Source organism: Lates calcarifer, linkage group LG4 (assembly GCF_001640805.2).
Source record: "Lates calcarifer isolate ASB-BC8 linkage group LG4, TLL_Latcal_v3, whole genome shotgun sequence".
NCBI classification, from domain to species: Eukaryota; Metazoa; Chordata; class Actinopteri; family Centropomidae; genus Lates; species Lates calcarifer.
Window position 1 is genome coordinate 15,070,265 of NC_066836.1, and position 12,528 is coordinate 15,082,792.

The following is a 12,528-nucleotide window of genomic DNA, read 5'->3' on the forward strand; positions in this document are numbered from 1 at the left end:
CAAAACAAACATTTTGGGATTGTGAACTGTAAAAAGACATTTTAAAAAAGATGTCATTATGGGATGTAGGAGACTGTCGCAGGCATTTTTCACTATTTTCTGACTTCATAGATGGGATGTTTCCTTAAGTAATACCGAAAATAACTGGAAGATTCATTTATAGTTACCCCTGCTACATATACTGGTGTACGGTACAACTGTGTTTACTTCACTCAGATTCTCACATTTCAGCTGGAAAACAAACAGAAACACATGAGGATTATTTTAATCTTCACTCTAATGTTAAAGGGTAAATGTTGATGTGTTTCTAGACTTTCAAACTTCTTCTCTCTGGACTGAACACCTAACATGTGGTTCAACTTGTGTGAAGTGGTGATGGGCGATAACCAACCCCCACCCCCCGTCACAGGGAGGTCAGAGGTCACGTAGAGAACAGGCTGAGCAGCTCACTGCAGTGGAGGCCGCATGTTCCAGCTGAAAGCTTGAGTCGATATAACACCCTGCTGACTCCACCTGAGAGACGACACCACCCGTCGATACAGGTGGATGACTGATATTTTTTGATGCGGTAATGGAGTAAAAACATTTCCTGATACAAATCAAACTGCAGTTAATGTGAGTGCCAGGCAGCTCAGACAAAATAATAAAGCAGACAATTAGATTGTGACACAAATGTCCTTTTAATAGGAAGCGGATCACAATCAGGCTGCATTCCAGTTCCTCTTCATCCTCATTAAAGAACAATCAATAATGATAAGAAACAAATTAGAAACATCCTTAGTAGAAAATAATTCTCTCATGCGAGTTCTGTGTTCACACTACATTCATATTGGTTACAGGAGACGTATTCACAAGCCTTTTTGAAAAAACACACATAAAAGAAAAACATTGATGAGTTCTCATTACATAGCTTTGTAAATTAAAAACGGGGGTGTCAGGTAACATCAAAAAGACACGTGCTGGCACAATAAAGTTTCCCATCATGCAATTGTTAAGTTGATTCTATTCACAGGGTGGGCATCATTGGTCTCCACAGAGTTGTGTCAGCGTGCATGCATGCATGTGTGTCATCTTACATGTGCCCTTTTGTGCTTGAGCAAAGATGTGTGTGTGTGTGTGTGTGTGTGTGTGTGTATGAGTAGATACATGAAGCAGGCAACCGACGAGCCCCGAACAGGACGATCACTCGTGTTATTGTTTTTTCTTCTTTGTTGCTTTTTCAGCTACAACCTGACACGTCAAGTTCCGTCTTGAGCCCTGGGATTAAATTAGACAACACATGAGAACAATGTAACTGCACTGAGCGGTAAATGTCACAACGGTGAGGGGGTGGGGTGGGAAGCTCCTTTTAAAGGGCTAGTTCACCACTTCCCCCACCCAAAAAGACATGCGTGATTGAACACATGAATCCATTGATTAAAGTGAAATTTGGAGGCCTAAATCAAAAGGCATGAGTTGGTGTTCCCAAGCTTAGTCGATGATTTCGGATCAAACGTCCCTTTTTGATCGTAGAAACAAGGCTCTGCTGAGGATTCATAACATTCAGAGGATTTGTATTTGGTAGCATTCAACAGTTTTCAGTAAAGACAACGTGTGACAGGCCAGCAGGTGATGTCTGATGCAGCACACACGGCGTTACACTCACTTTTTGTGGTCGACATCATTTAAAAGTTTCACAAAGACACACACACACACACACACACACACACACACAAGCCAGATTTCGACTGCGAGTGGACCCACCCCCTCCTCTTTTTACTTTTTGCAGTGAAAAAGTAAAAAGGGGAGGGGGTGGGTCATCAAAAAGCACGTGACGAGGACTAATACTTGAACACCGTAAATGCTTGGCGGTGACTCTGATGGCTTCTTTTTTTTTTTTAACAAACAAACAAACATGAGCTCTGGTTCGTGCAGGTTTGGTCCAACTGAAGGCAAATAGAGATTAAAACACTTTCCTTCTCTCTTGTCCAAAATATGTGAGGAAAAACACGTGCACACCTCAAAAAGGACTGGTGATTTTATGAGTCCACAAATAAAATATCTGATTTACAATTTTACAAAAAAGCAAACAAACAAAAAAAGATCTATAAGTTTCCCATTCCTCGGATCTGGATATTGCCGTTGGTGCTCCTGTAGTTATATTAGACAGCGCATACGTTTTGAGTGTGTAGGTACAATATATTGCTCACAATGTCAGAGCCCATTTTGCAGGTGTGACAGTCCACACACACGCTCTCTCTGTCTCTCTCTCTCTCTCTCTCACACACACACACACACACTCACACCCTCACGCGCCTTCGCACACGCATGCACGCACACATGAACAAAAGACACAGCAGTGTTCACAGAGGGTTTGTTCATCATAAAAACCACAAGGTTCAGTGAACGTACGAACAAACCACTATTGCCTTAAAGAGATGGGGTTTGGATAATGTACGTGTGCAGGCGACGATTAGGAGGAAGGAAAAGTGTAACAGCGTGTGTGTGTGTGAAAGGGGACGGGTCCCTTTTTTAGGCTTCACGTGGGTTTATTTCAAGTTCCTCCACAGTGTCGCTCGTGACAGACTTTTCTGAAACTGCGGTGTGTCGTCACAGTCCGCTGATCCTGTAGCCCTTTGTTGGAGTTAATGTGCACTCTAGGGGTGTGTGTGTGAGAGAGACGTTGGGGGTATTGCTCCGTTTTGTCGTCACGTGAAGCAAGTGAAAGTGTGTGTGTGTGTGTGTGTGTGTGTTTTAAGTGCACGTTACGGCCACAGCTTTTTCATCACACACCAGGCTCCTGGTGTGTTCATCTCCCGGACCGTGAAGTGTTAGTCAGGTCTGATTTAGAAAACCTTACTGTTACCAGGGTTATATATGCACCCCCTTTTTTTTTTTACACGTGGGATGGGAGTGGTTGCCATGGTTACAGCAAAGTGATCACAGTGTTCCGGGGGGGTCAACATGCAGGACGATAGTCATTTACAGGACGGACTAGCAGAGATGATGTCCCTGGACACTGATCTAAGGTCAGTGTTGGCTGTTTTTATTTTAGGGGTATAAAAGAAGCTGATCTTAGATCTGTGCCCGAAACTCCAACTTACACAACACATCACACCGCGGGGAGACTACGCAGAGGAAACAACGGGAGGGAGGGACTGGAAGAAGGTGACACAATCAGGCAGCCAAGCAGACGGACAGAGGACGGACAGAGCGTAGCTAGGCGAGGACTGCTCTCCCAAAGACACAGAGAAGCAAAAGTGCAAAGTGGTCGTTCTCAAAGTATTCACACGGTGATGTCGTTGTTCTGCGTTGCGTTATAGTCACATCTAAATGTACAGCGTATAAAAGGTGTGATGTGTTATAGGAAAGAGTGAGTGAGGGATCGACAAGTGCTCGCTAACGTGGGACCGACCTTGATTTGAGCTGCGGAAATATTCAAAATTAAATCAGACTTTTTTTTATATATATATATATAAACATATTCCTCCGTGTTTGCATTGATACCATTGCAATGTAAATGTTGCATAATGTATGCAGTTATATGTACAATAGAGCGTTTTCGTGTGTGTGTGCTTGCACGTGGTTGTCTATCTATGAGGGGTGTGAGTACTATATGTGTGCATAATACTATGTCTATCAGGTACGTCTCCGGTGTTTTTGTGCACACGCTCGTGTTTCCTCGCTCTCTCTCTCTCCCTCCCCCCCTCCCTCCCCTCAGCTGCGGCCCTCCTCGGCCGAGCGCTGGTCTGACTTCAGCTTCACGAACTCTTTGGCCACGTCGTCGTTGTTGCGCTGGGAGAGGATGCGCAGCACGGTCAGGCCCGTCTCGTCCATGTGGACGCGTCTGCCCAGCGGCATCCAGCAGGTGACGCTGTTCTTGTTGGCGATGTCCTTCACCTGCAGCACGGCCATGCCCACGGTGCGGTCCTCCCTGGCGAAGCAGTAGTCCTTCACGCACACCTGCAGCTCGTAGCTCTCCGGACCCACCTCGGTGCCCAGGGAGCTGAAACGAGACAAGATGGGTGGATCTGGGTCACCAGGTGCGAGGCTGTCTGACTGGCCTGCATGTGGCTGGAACAAGACGATGAAATGAAGCAGGTAAAGCTGACACTCACTACTGGAAGCTCTCGTTGAACTTGGGCGACCAGCTGTTGTTCTTGGACTTTGTGGCAAACTTCCTCTTCTTGTCGCTGAGGTGAGGGCCGATGATGTAGACCTCCACGAAGGGCCTGAAGCCCTGCGCCTTCCACTTGAGGTCATTAGCAGCCACCACTGAGGGACAAAGGCAGGTTCAGTTAAGAAAGAAGGTAGATGAGAACACAGATGAACAGCTGACAGATGTCAGTCTCTCTTACCTTTGACGCTGATCTTGTGTTCTCCATTAGGCTGGGGTAAGATATCCACGCCCATGACGACCTCACCAACTGCATCCACTCCAGATGCTGTAAAGACACACTCAGTAAGTGCTTGTTCGGTCCATGAGTGTGTGTCTGTGTGTTTGCTGTGAGCCCATTTGTCTTTGGACGGCCATAACTGGTGTTTTTGCAGTCCGCAATGTAGCGCAGCTGAGATATATGACTTAAAGAACTGGGATGCATCAGCAGATTGTGAACTAAATTTAAACATGCAGAAACCAAACACACACACACACACACACACATAGGTTCTCTGTGATAATCAGATGAGCTGGACTTGGCTGGGTGAAGCAGCTTTTGTGCCAGCTCTAATGCTGAGCAAATGGCAAACTGTAATGCAGTAATAGCTGGTAATTCGTTCTTGACACTCTATTGACACTGAAGGAAAAAAGGAAAAAGGGGGGGATGAGGCTGAAAGAGGCCAAAGTGCAACACAAGTTTTCTTAAGAAAAGCAGCTGTGTCTCATCAGCTGACACAATCTGATCAGCCTCAGCTTGATCTCCACTCACTGCAGTTTTTACATCTGAGTTCCGACGTGACTACATATATTACAATCTTCATGCATAAGTCATATTTTTTCTTCCCTCAGTTGATTAAAAGCAGCTCAAACAGGAAAGTTTTAAAAAAAGGAGGAGGAATGGAGAAGCAGAGGGAGAGTGGAGGTTGTGCTGAGGGCTAAGGCCGCTCGCAGATCACACAGATGTCTGAGGGGGGACGTGCAGATTTTATGTAACCCTGCTGACACGTACGTTTCTCCGGCGGTGTGTCTTCGTTCGCTGTGTACCTGATCCCTTTCCCCCCATGGACTGAAAGGAGACAAGAAAGCAGTGTTAAAAGATGAAAGTTCAAACATAACTTGTACTCATTAAAGAGTGGGTCTATTGAGGAAGATATTTCAGATTATGTTTCATGTTCTGTCTAAAACATGCTGTATTATACAGTGTATATGACTAAATATACATTATATAAATGCTAACAGTATTTTGCATGTACTGGTAGAGCAGCTGTAACTCACTGAAGCAATGAATGAAACATTTTCTCCCAACACAGCACTGTAAGCAAGTTATTCTATTTAATCCCTTAATCCCATTTAATTCCATAAGCCGTAGTAACAGTAAGAATAAGCAGTGGAGTTCTATGAATGCATATTTGCGTGAAACTGTTTGAACCTGCAGTGTGACTGTGTGCGTGTGTGTGTGTGTGTCTGTTTAAAGTAGTACCCTGAGCATTCTGTGAGAGGACAAACTTCCTGATGAGTTTGTCTGTGGCCTGTGTGTACAGAGACAGGGCGTAGCGCAGAGACTGCAGGTCCGGACTCTTTTCCAAGAATGTTTTCTTCAGGCCCACGCCGCCAGCATGGAAGTATTGCTGAGTAACAGATAATGACAAGGCGCAGGTGTTGTAGATGGGTCGATGGCGAGTAGGCAGGCAGAGAGAAGACACAGAGAGTTCTGAGTGGTGGCAAGTGTACAAGTTTGACAGAGCTGCTTTGTAGTGAGCAACAACCTTGTCAGCTTTGGGGCTATGAAACAAACACACGAAACATGTTTGAAACTGGTTTGGTAACTCAGACACCTCTAAATCTGCACCAGTGTACAACAAACAGGTGTGCAGTGCAGTACAGACTGAAGCTAACAACAACACATTAACAGTCTGGTGATGTTTATGGGGTTTAAAGTGAGGATAATATTTCATTATTTCAAGCTTCTCTTTACTTATTAATACAAATATGTGTCACCCTGAAGTAAAACAAACATGCACATAAATGACTAGAATTAAAGCTCAAGATGCTTTAATCATCTTAAACCACATTGAAGGGTTACAGTTTTGAGGAGCCTTCATTCCCCAGATTTTGAACCAACTGTTCCACTGTATTTGCCCAGATTGAAATCCCAGTGTGTTCTTTACAACAGACAAAGTTAATCATTTTTTGTGTTGATTGTCAGCTCTTATCGTTTGACTTTTACGTGGCTTTTGTCACTTCTTGAAATTATATTTCCTATTTCAAAACATAGAGCAACACCTCGATCTTGCTAGCAGTTAGTAAACGCTCATGGAGTTAAGTCCAGGAATTTCATTTTTTCACAGAAAGCTCAAACCTTTTTGTTCCTGTTTCTTTGTGTTAAGAATCCACAACCAAAATTAAAATACTGTAAAACTAAGAATCGAACACTAATTTCCTTGCCAGTTTGTGTAACAGACCATACAATACCTTAATAGTGTCCAGTGCCAGCTCTATCACTGCACACTGTTTAGGAGTCAGAGCTTTGGCCTCCTCTCTCCCCATGTGCTCCTGCAGGACAAAGAAAAGGATTCAGTCTGTGTCACAGAAAAATAATCTATATTTAAGATACTTGTCATATTTTAGGCTGCTGCCGTTGCCTTCTCTTTTCATCACCTTTAGCTTGGAAAGCTGGCCCAACTCCTTAGCAGCATTGAAGATCATCTGGGTGCCCTGTCGAGGAGAGACGGACAGACAAGTGAGTGCGGCGTGTAAAGACTGGAGCGGTCTTTAAGAGATCAGTGGGTGATTTGTAAAGTGAGAAGTGAGTTCAGGAGGTTTAGTGAAGACAGGCAGCTGCAAATACAAGAAACGAGTTTGAGGAGTGAACGAGAAAAGAGTAAAACTACAAATTTAACACTAACTTTTACACTCTGATCATGTAGAGTTGTGTGAAAACTTAGTATAAGTATAAGTATATTTTAAATAGGCATTCAGAGTAATCTACAGTATGTCTTGGGAGAGAAAGGCGGCTTAAGTGTTTCGGTGTACTGTCAGTCAGTATTGCACAGACTCATGGGGTAAGGTTATGTCAGCTCTGGTGCACCGTGCAACTGTTAACATCATGTTTTGATGCACTGATTTCCACATAGAGGGAGGAGGAAAGTGAAAAAGGCTTCAAACCTTTCTTCATGCTCACAGAGGCTGCACACACACACGCACACACACATACTTACAATAACCTAAGAAAGGAAGGACAGGAGAGAGAATGGAGCAATGGCAGGATAGATGAGTTAATGTACAGTCACAGTGGAACACAGCACTGAAATTTGGAGGCAGGAAGGAAGAAAATAGAAGTGAATGTCACCTCTCTTTTTTTTTTAATCACATACCGTCTGGTCTGTAAGTGTTGGAAGAACAATTGTCTTTTCCATTGTGTTCATAACCAGTTTCCACAGCTCCTTCAGCACTCGCTTCAGGACGGTCTTCTCACAGATCTTAGCAAACAGTGACAGGCTGAAACACAGAAACACAGTCTCTCACTTAAAGATGTAAAATTTTCAACAAATTTGTTCATCTCACTAAATAATTAACAGTCTTTGGAGAAGAAGCCAGCCAAGAATCTGTCCAAACGTTACGCTACAAACTTTCCTGGTGATACAAGCATTCCTGGCGATTCTTAAACAGTGCTGATGTTCTTACTTGCTGTCCAAGAAGTCCATGATGGGTTGCAGGACATTGTCCGCCTCCTGAACCACGCTGCCATTGGCTGGCACGGTCTGACCTTTGACTTGAGCTAGGATGTCCCCCATCTGCCTCACGTTGTCCTCGATCTGGGGCTGGAAACTGCAAACGACATGAAAAAGCATCAGCTGGAGGAGCTGGCTGCAGCGTCTCTCGTTTCCAGGCAGGAGTCGAATAAACATGCCCACCTGACTGCAAAGATGCGGCTGAGGTCGTCCATCACGTTGTTGAGTTTGTTCTGCAGCTCCTTCAGGAAGTCACTAGCCTCCACGTTGAGCTGGAGGAGGTAGTTGGGATCAGCCGAGGGGTCGTGTCGTATTAGCACAATCACAACAATAACAGAATGTATGGAAACTTACGTCTTTGCCTCCCATGGCCTCAAACATCTTCTCCAACTGAACTCTGAGCTGCTGGATGTTATTGATGATGATACATGGCTGAGCAGAGAAAGAGAAAAATCATTTTACACACACATACACACACAAACACACACAGCTTTTTATTGTAATCAATCAAGGTTAGTCCTCCTAACTTTTCTTATTGCTTCTTTGGCGAAAACACTCTTGGTGATTCAGGGCAGGAGAAGCAGGAGTTTTCAGTAATTACTGCTCCTCTGGGGGCTCCTGGTCTCTCTGGGAGTGCAGCCCACTTTTCCCCGAGCCTACACCACATTCAGCTAATTACACAGCCCTAATTCACTTTGAAACACTGCAACCTGGGCACAGTGGTTACACTGAGGAGCGGTTTATTGTGCTGAAATTAATCAACCTGACCACATACACTAAACTGAATGCATCTAAAAAAGTCTTGTCAAGTCAAAGTCTTGACGGAGCTCAGATGAAACAGTAACTCAGTCAATGCTCGGAGATCTCTACCTTGTTGTGCTAAACTTTCCTGTCTTTTAAATACTGTGTCCTCCATTTTGAAATATATCATATACCTACCACTTTCTCCTTCTTGACATGATTTGGAAAGTCTTTTGCTATGATGTCAGCATAAGACAACAGGACATTGCCGATGGTCTAAGAGAGAAAAATAAATAGAAAGCATAAATATAGTGAGATGTTACACTTTAAATATTTTTTCAAACAGCGACAGCCCGGGTAAAAAGACTGAACGTGAACACTAGGAGGTAAAAGTCACCTTGGCAAATCTCTTCATGTAGTTGCCGACGATCTGAGGGTCTGGACACTCCAGCTTGCGGATGATTTCAAAGCTCTGATTGAGCTGAGAGAACACGTCCACCACTGAGCAGGAGAACAAAGCGTGCTCTGATGTGACCTGGAACTGAAGAACGAGAAGAAAGAGCAGGACGGGGGGGGGGGGGGGGGTTGAAAAGCTGTTTCGTGGTGCTGATGCTGAAAGTGAGGCTATCCATTCCCACATTCCCACTGAGGGCCACCCCATGGGAGAAGTTCACTGCAGTTACACATCGTGGACAATGAGAGCAGTCCCTCTTTAGCTGCATGTGACTACAATCAAAAGATTTGTGATGTGATTTTTTCTGAAAGCCTCTGGATGAGAGCGATGGGAGGCGATCAGAGTGTTATGATGAGGAGCAGGGCCCCTCATTAACAAGCCAGCCATTAGCCCAGAAGTGAACAGTGCCATGGTGCACGACTGGATCTGGGGACTGCTGTTTCGCTGACACAGGGAAAGCGCAGAAGCTGCCGCGGGCGACAGTAATTGGACCCAGAGGATCTGTGACATATGAGCCTGGAGAATCTTCAGCTGCTTTGTATCGACCTTATTGCTGTGTGGATATGTAGGCGTGAGCGAGACTGAGGGTGTGAGTCGCTACGTGGTATGTGTGTGAGTGTACATCGACTTGTGCTGTAGCATCTGCTCCTCTCTGCAGTGAAGTTTTTTCCCGTTTGCCTTTGGTATTGAGTCATTATTGATTTGCCTTGAGGCCCTCAACCTGCTCCTCTCAGCCTGGAATGTGCTGAGTCAGGAGAGATGATGTGAACTGCCTGAATTTGCATGAGAAATGCATGAATACATTTTTTGGGGGGTGGGCGGGGGGTTCCTGCAGGTAGGAGGAGGTCATATCTAAGCTTTCATATTGTGTTTTATTGCCTTCTCAGCAGGATTTGAGGAATTTTAGTCAAACTTTAGTTTCACATGACTGCCTGTTTCTTTTTTTCTAGGCTCTTTCCCCTGCATTTTTTCATGGACATTGTTAAAGGAACAGCTCCTTTTCCTTGTGCTGCTGAAGTATGCCAGCAACAGACTTGGTTCTTTTGTGTTAGTATGGTAGTAGGGTAGCGTTTTGTTTTGCATATGAAAGATGAGAATAAAAGCAGTTACCCCGTCTTTTTTGTCCCTCTCCAGGGCTCCATGGAGAAAATCTCTGGACACTTCCTCATTTTCATCCAACCACATGATGACAAATGGCTCAAACCAGCTGCAGAGGTAAAAAAAAAAAATAAATGTGAGTCTTTTGTGCCGCTGGGGCAAATGTAGCAGGAAAAGTGTGCAAGCAGTATAGAAAACACTCACGCTGGATATTCAGGTACGTGCTTCTGGAAAGTGGGCAGCTCCTTGCAGTATTCATTATAGAGCCACTTCACCTTGAAGTGCAAGTTCATATAATCTGCGCTTTTACACAGACGGTGCTTCTCATGCTCTGAATGTGAAGAGAAAGAAAGAATGAGAAAAGTCCCACTTCACCACTTTTTCTCCATATAAAACATCTCTTGAAAACACACTCCTGACACAAACTAATAGCTCCCCTCTCATTCCCAGGCCTCCGTCCTAACAACACACAAACACCCACAGAAGAGTAACTTACCCTCCATGGCATATTTCATATCTTGTGCAAACATATTCCACATGACCTCAGCGCTGATCTTGCCCACGTTCAGTTCCTGGGGAAACCTATAAGAGGCAGTACTCAGGCTTCAGTCCAGCTCTATATCCAGTAATGATACTCCATTATTTAACAAGATAACCCAGCATCAATTTTTATGTAATTCCATCAGTGTTTCCTCTGTATATTTTTAGCTGCTGCAGAGAGAAAAAAGCAGCAGAGAAAATATGAAATTAGCTAAACATTATTTTCCTCATTGTCTCCCACAACAAAGCCAATGAGTTCAACTGAATTCATAATCATAGTATTAAGTCAACAGTTTTCAAAAGTGACATGGGATCCAAATCCAAACAGGCTTTTACTGCCAGAGCACACAGTGCATACAAACATTCACACCAATATGATAGAAAGATAAGTTGTCAATACTACACAGTTGGATGCTTTGTTTTTTTTACAGTCTGATGTTTATAGGTGTTGTAAGCACATGTTTATTTGCCATTTTAGAACTGACAGACCACACCTTGTGGTTTCAAAACAAACAAAGGCTGTTTGTTTGACAGTTTGACCTGTTCCGGCTTCTCTCAATGCTCTGTCATTCCCCTCCTCAAAAGCTATTGCTTTGCATTTTTTCCTTTAAACAAATCCCACACAGTTGTTGCCTTATTAAGCCCTAGGTTCTCCTTAACTGGCCTTGAAATCTTCAACACTGCCTCTAGATGATACATCTGAGCAAGTAGACTGATGTTACAAAGCAGAGACTCACTGATTAAGGCAGGGAGTGTAGGAGTTTTTGTCCTCCTCTATGATGGAGACGATGAGGGTGATGAGTTTGGACCAGAAGTCCAGGTTCTTGATGCTGGGACCCTGCTCATCTGGAGGGACTGCCTTTGACTGGAGACAGAAAGAGGTCATGGATTCATATCTTAGTAGCTGCATCCATCAAGAACTTCTTTGAAGTGACACAGTGAGAGCACAGTGGAGGCATTAAAGAGTGAGAATGCTGCTTCGCGCGCACACAGACTTACGGGGTCTGTCTGATATTCCCTGTTGTAGAGGTCGTGGCAGTTGTTGAAAATATACTCGTAGGTGGAGTTGAGACAGGCTTTCACACAGTCCTTCACCACCTGGCTTGCCCTGGGGGGACTCTGCAGCTCCTGGACCTGAACACAAATGTTACACAACATATGGTTGAATCAAAAACACCACAGTGTCTGTCAGACACATAGAGTCTCAGCGGGCGGTTATCTTAGTAGTAATTTAACCATAAACTCACTGAACTGCACAAATTGCATCAGCATACATTAAAACCCTGACACACAAACAGCTTCATGATAATAGCTTCAGTTTGGATAGGGTAATGTTAAGCTGATTCTCAGTTTGTGCCTCAGGCTACTTTCAAGAAAGTGCTGGAAATTTGTACAGTGTATATTTTGAAGGTAGGCGCTGATGTGAAAAGAAAAGAAAAGAAAAGATCTCTTTCTTTTTCTTATTCTTACCTTCATCCTGAAGAATGTGATGCTTGTCAAGAGATCGACAGTAGACTTGAGATCTTGTAGTCTTTCAGGACTGCTGGCAGGGAAGTTATTCTGAAAGCACATTCATGAACACACACAGTGATGATAAGAAACGGCACAAAAAGTTCACCGAAGTATAAAAGTTTACTCTTTCTTCAGGCAGTAAGACCAAGAAAATACATTTTGGCAGTGGCATTTTCATCTCTGTCTCAAACCAGAGAACAGACAAGTCATATACATGCGCGCACAGAAACAGCATAAACAGATGTTGCCAGATAGTTGACGGACATCAATTAGCAGTAAGTGTTGCAGAAACCAAATGTTTTTGACTTTGTTAT

General features: G+C 44.0%; 1 protein-coding gene across 1 annotated transcript in view; it reads right to left on the reverse strand.

Annotated features, from left to right (window-relative positions):
* Nucleotides 1-656: 656 nt before the first annotated feature.
* LOC108883601 (protein unc-13 homolog A) overlaps nt 657-12,528 on the reverse strand; it is a 32,572-nt gene continuing 20,700 nt past the window's right edge. Inside the window, exons 24-42 of the mRNA XM_018676940.2 lie at nt 12,173-12,262; nt 11,702-11,836; nt 11,440-11,567; nt 10,659-10,744; nt 10,367-10,493; nt 10,175-10,271; nt 9,008-9,151; nt 8,809-8,886; nt 8,224-8,301; nt 8,053-8,141; nt 7,823-7,966; nt 7,513-7,636; nt 6,797-6,853; nt 6,611-6,691; nt 5,619-5,766; nt 5,148-5,204; nt 4,338-4,424; nt 4,098-4,254; nt 657-3,985 (exon numbers count right to left, since the gene is read on the reverse strand). Coding sequence (XP_018532456.1) covers nt 3,697-3,985; nt 4,098-4,254; nt 4,338-4,424; nt 5,148-5,204; nt 5,619-5,766; nt 6,611-6,691; nt 6,797-6,853; nt 7,513-7,636; nt 7,823-7,966; nt 8,053-8,141; nt 8,224-8,301; nt 8,809-8,886; nt 9,008-9,151; nt 10,175-10,271; nt 10,367-10,493; nt 10,659-10,744; nt 11,440-11,567; nt 11,702-11,836; nt 12,173-12,262 — 2,196 coding nt within the window. The 3' untranslated portion in view covers nt 657-3,696. The remainder of the gene's footprint in view (nt 3,986-4,097; nt 4,255-4,337; nt 4,425-5,147; nt 5,205-5,618; nt 5,767-6,610; nt 6,692-6,796; nt 6,854-7,512; nt 7,637-7,822; nt 7,967-8,052; nt 8,142-8,223; nt 8,302-8,808; nt 8,887-9,007; nt 9,152-10,174; nt 10,272-10,366; nt 10,494-10,658; nt 10,745-11,439; nt 11,568-11,701; nt 11,837-12,172; nt 12,263-12,528) is intronic.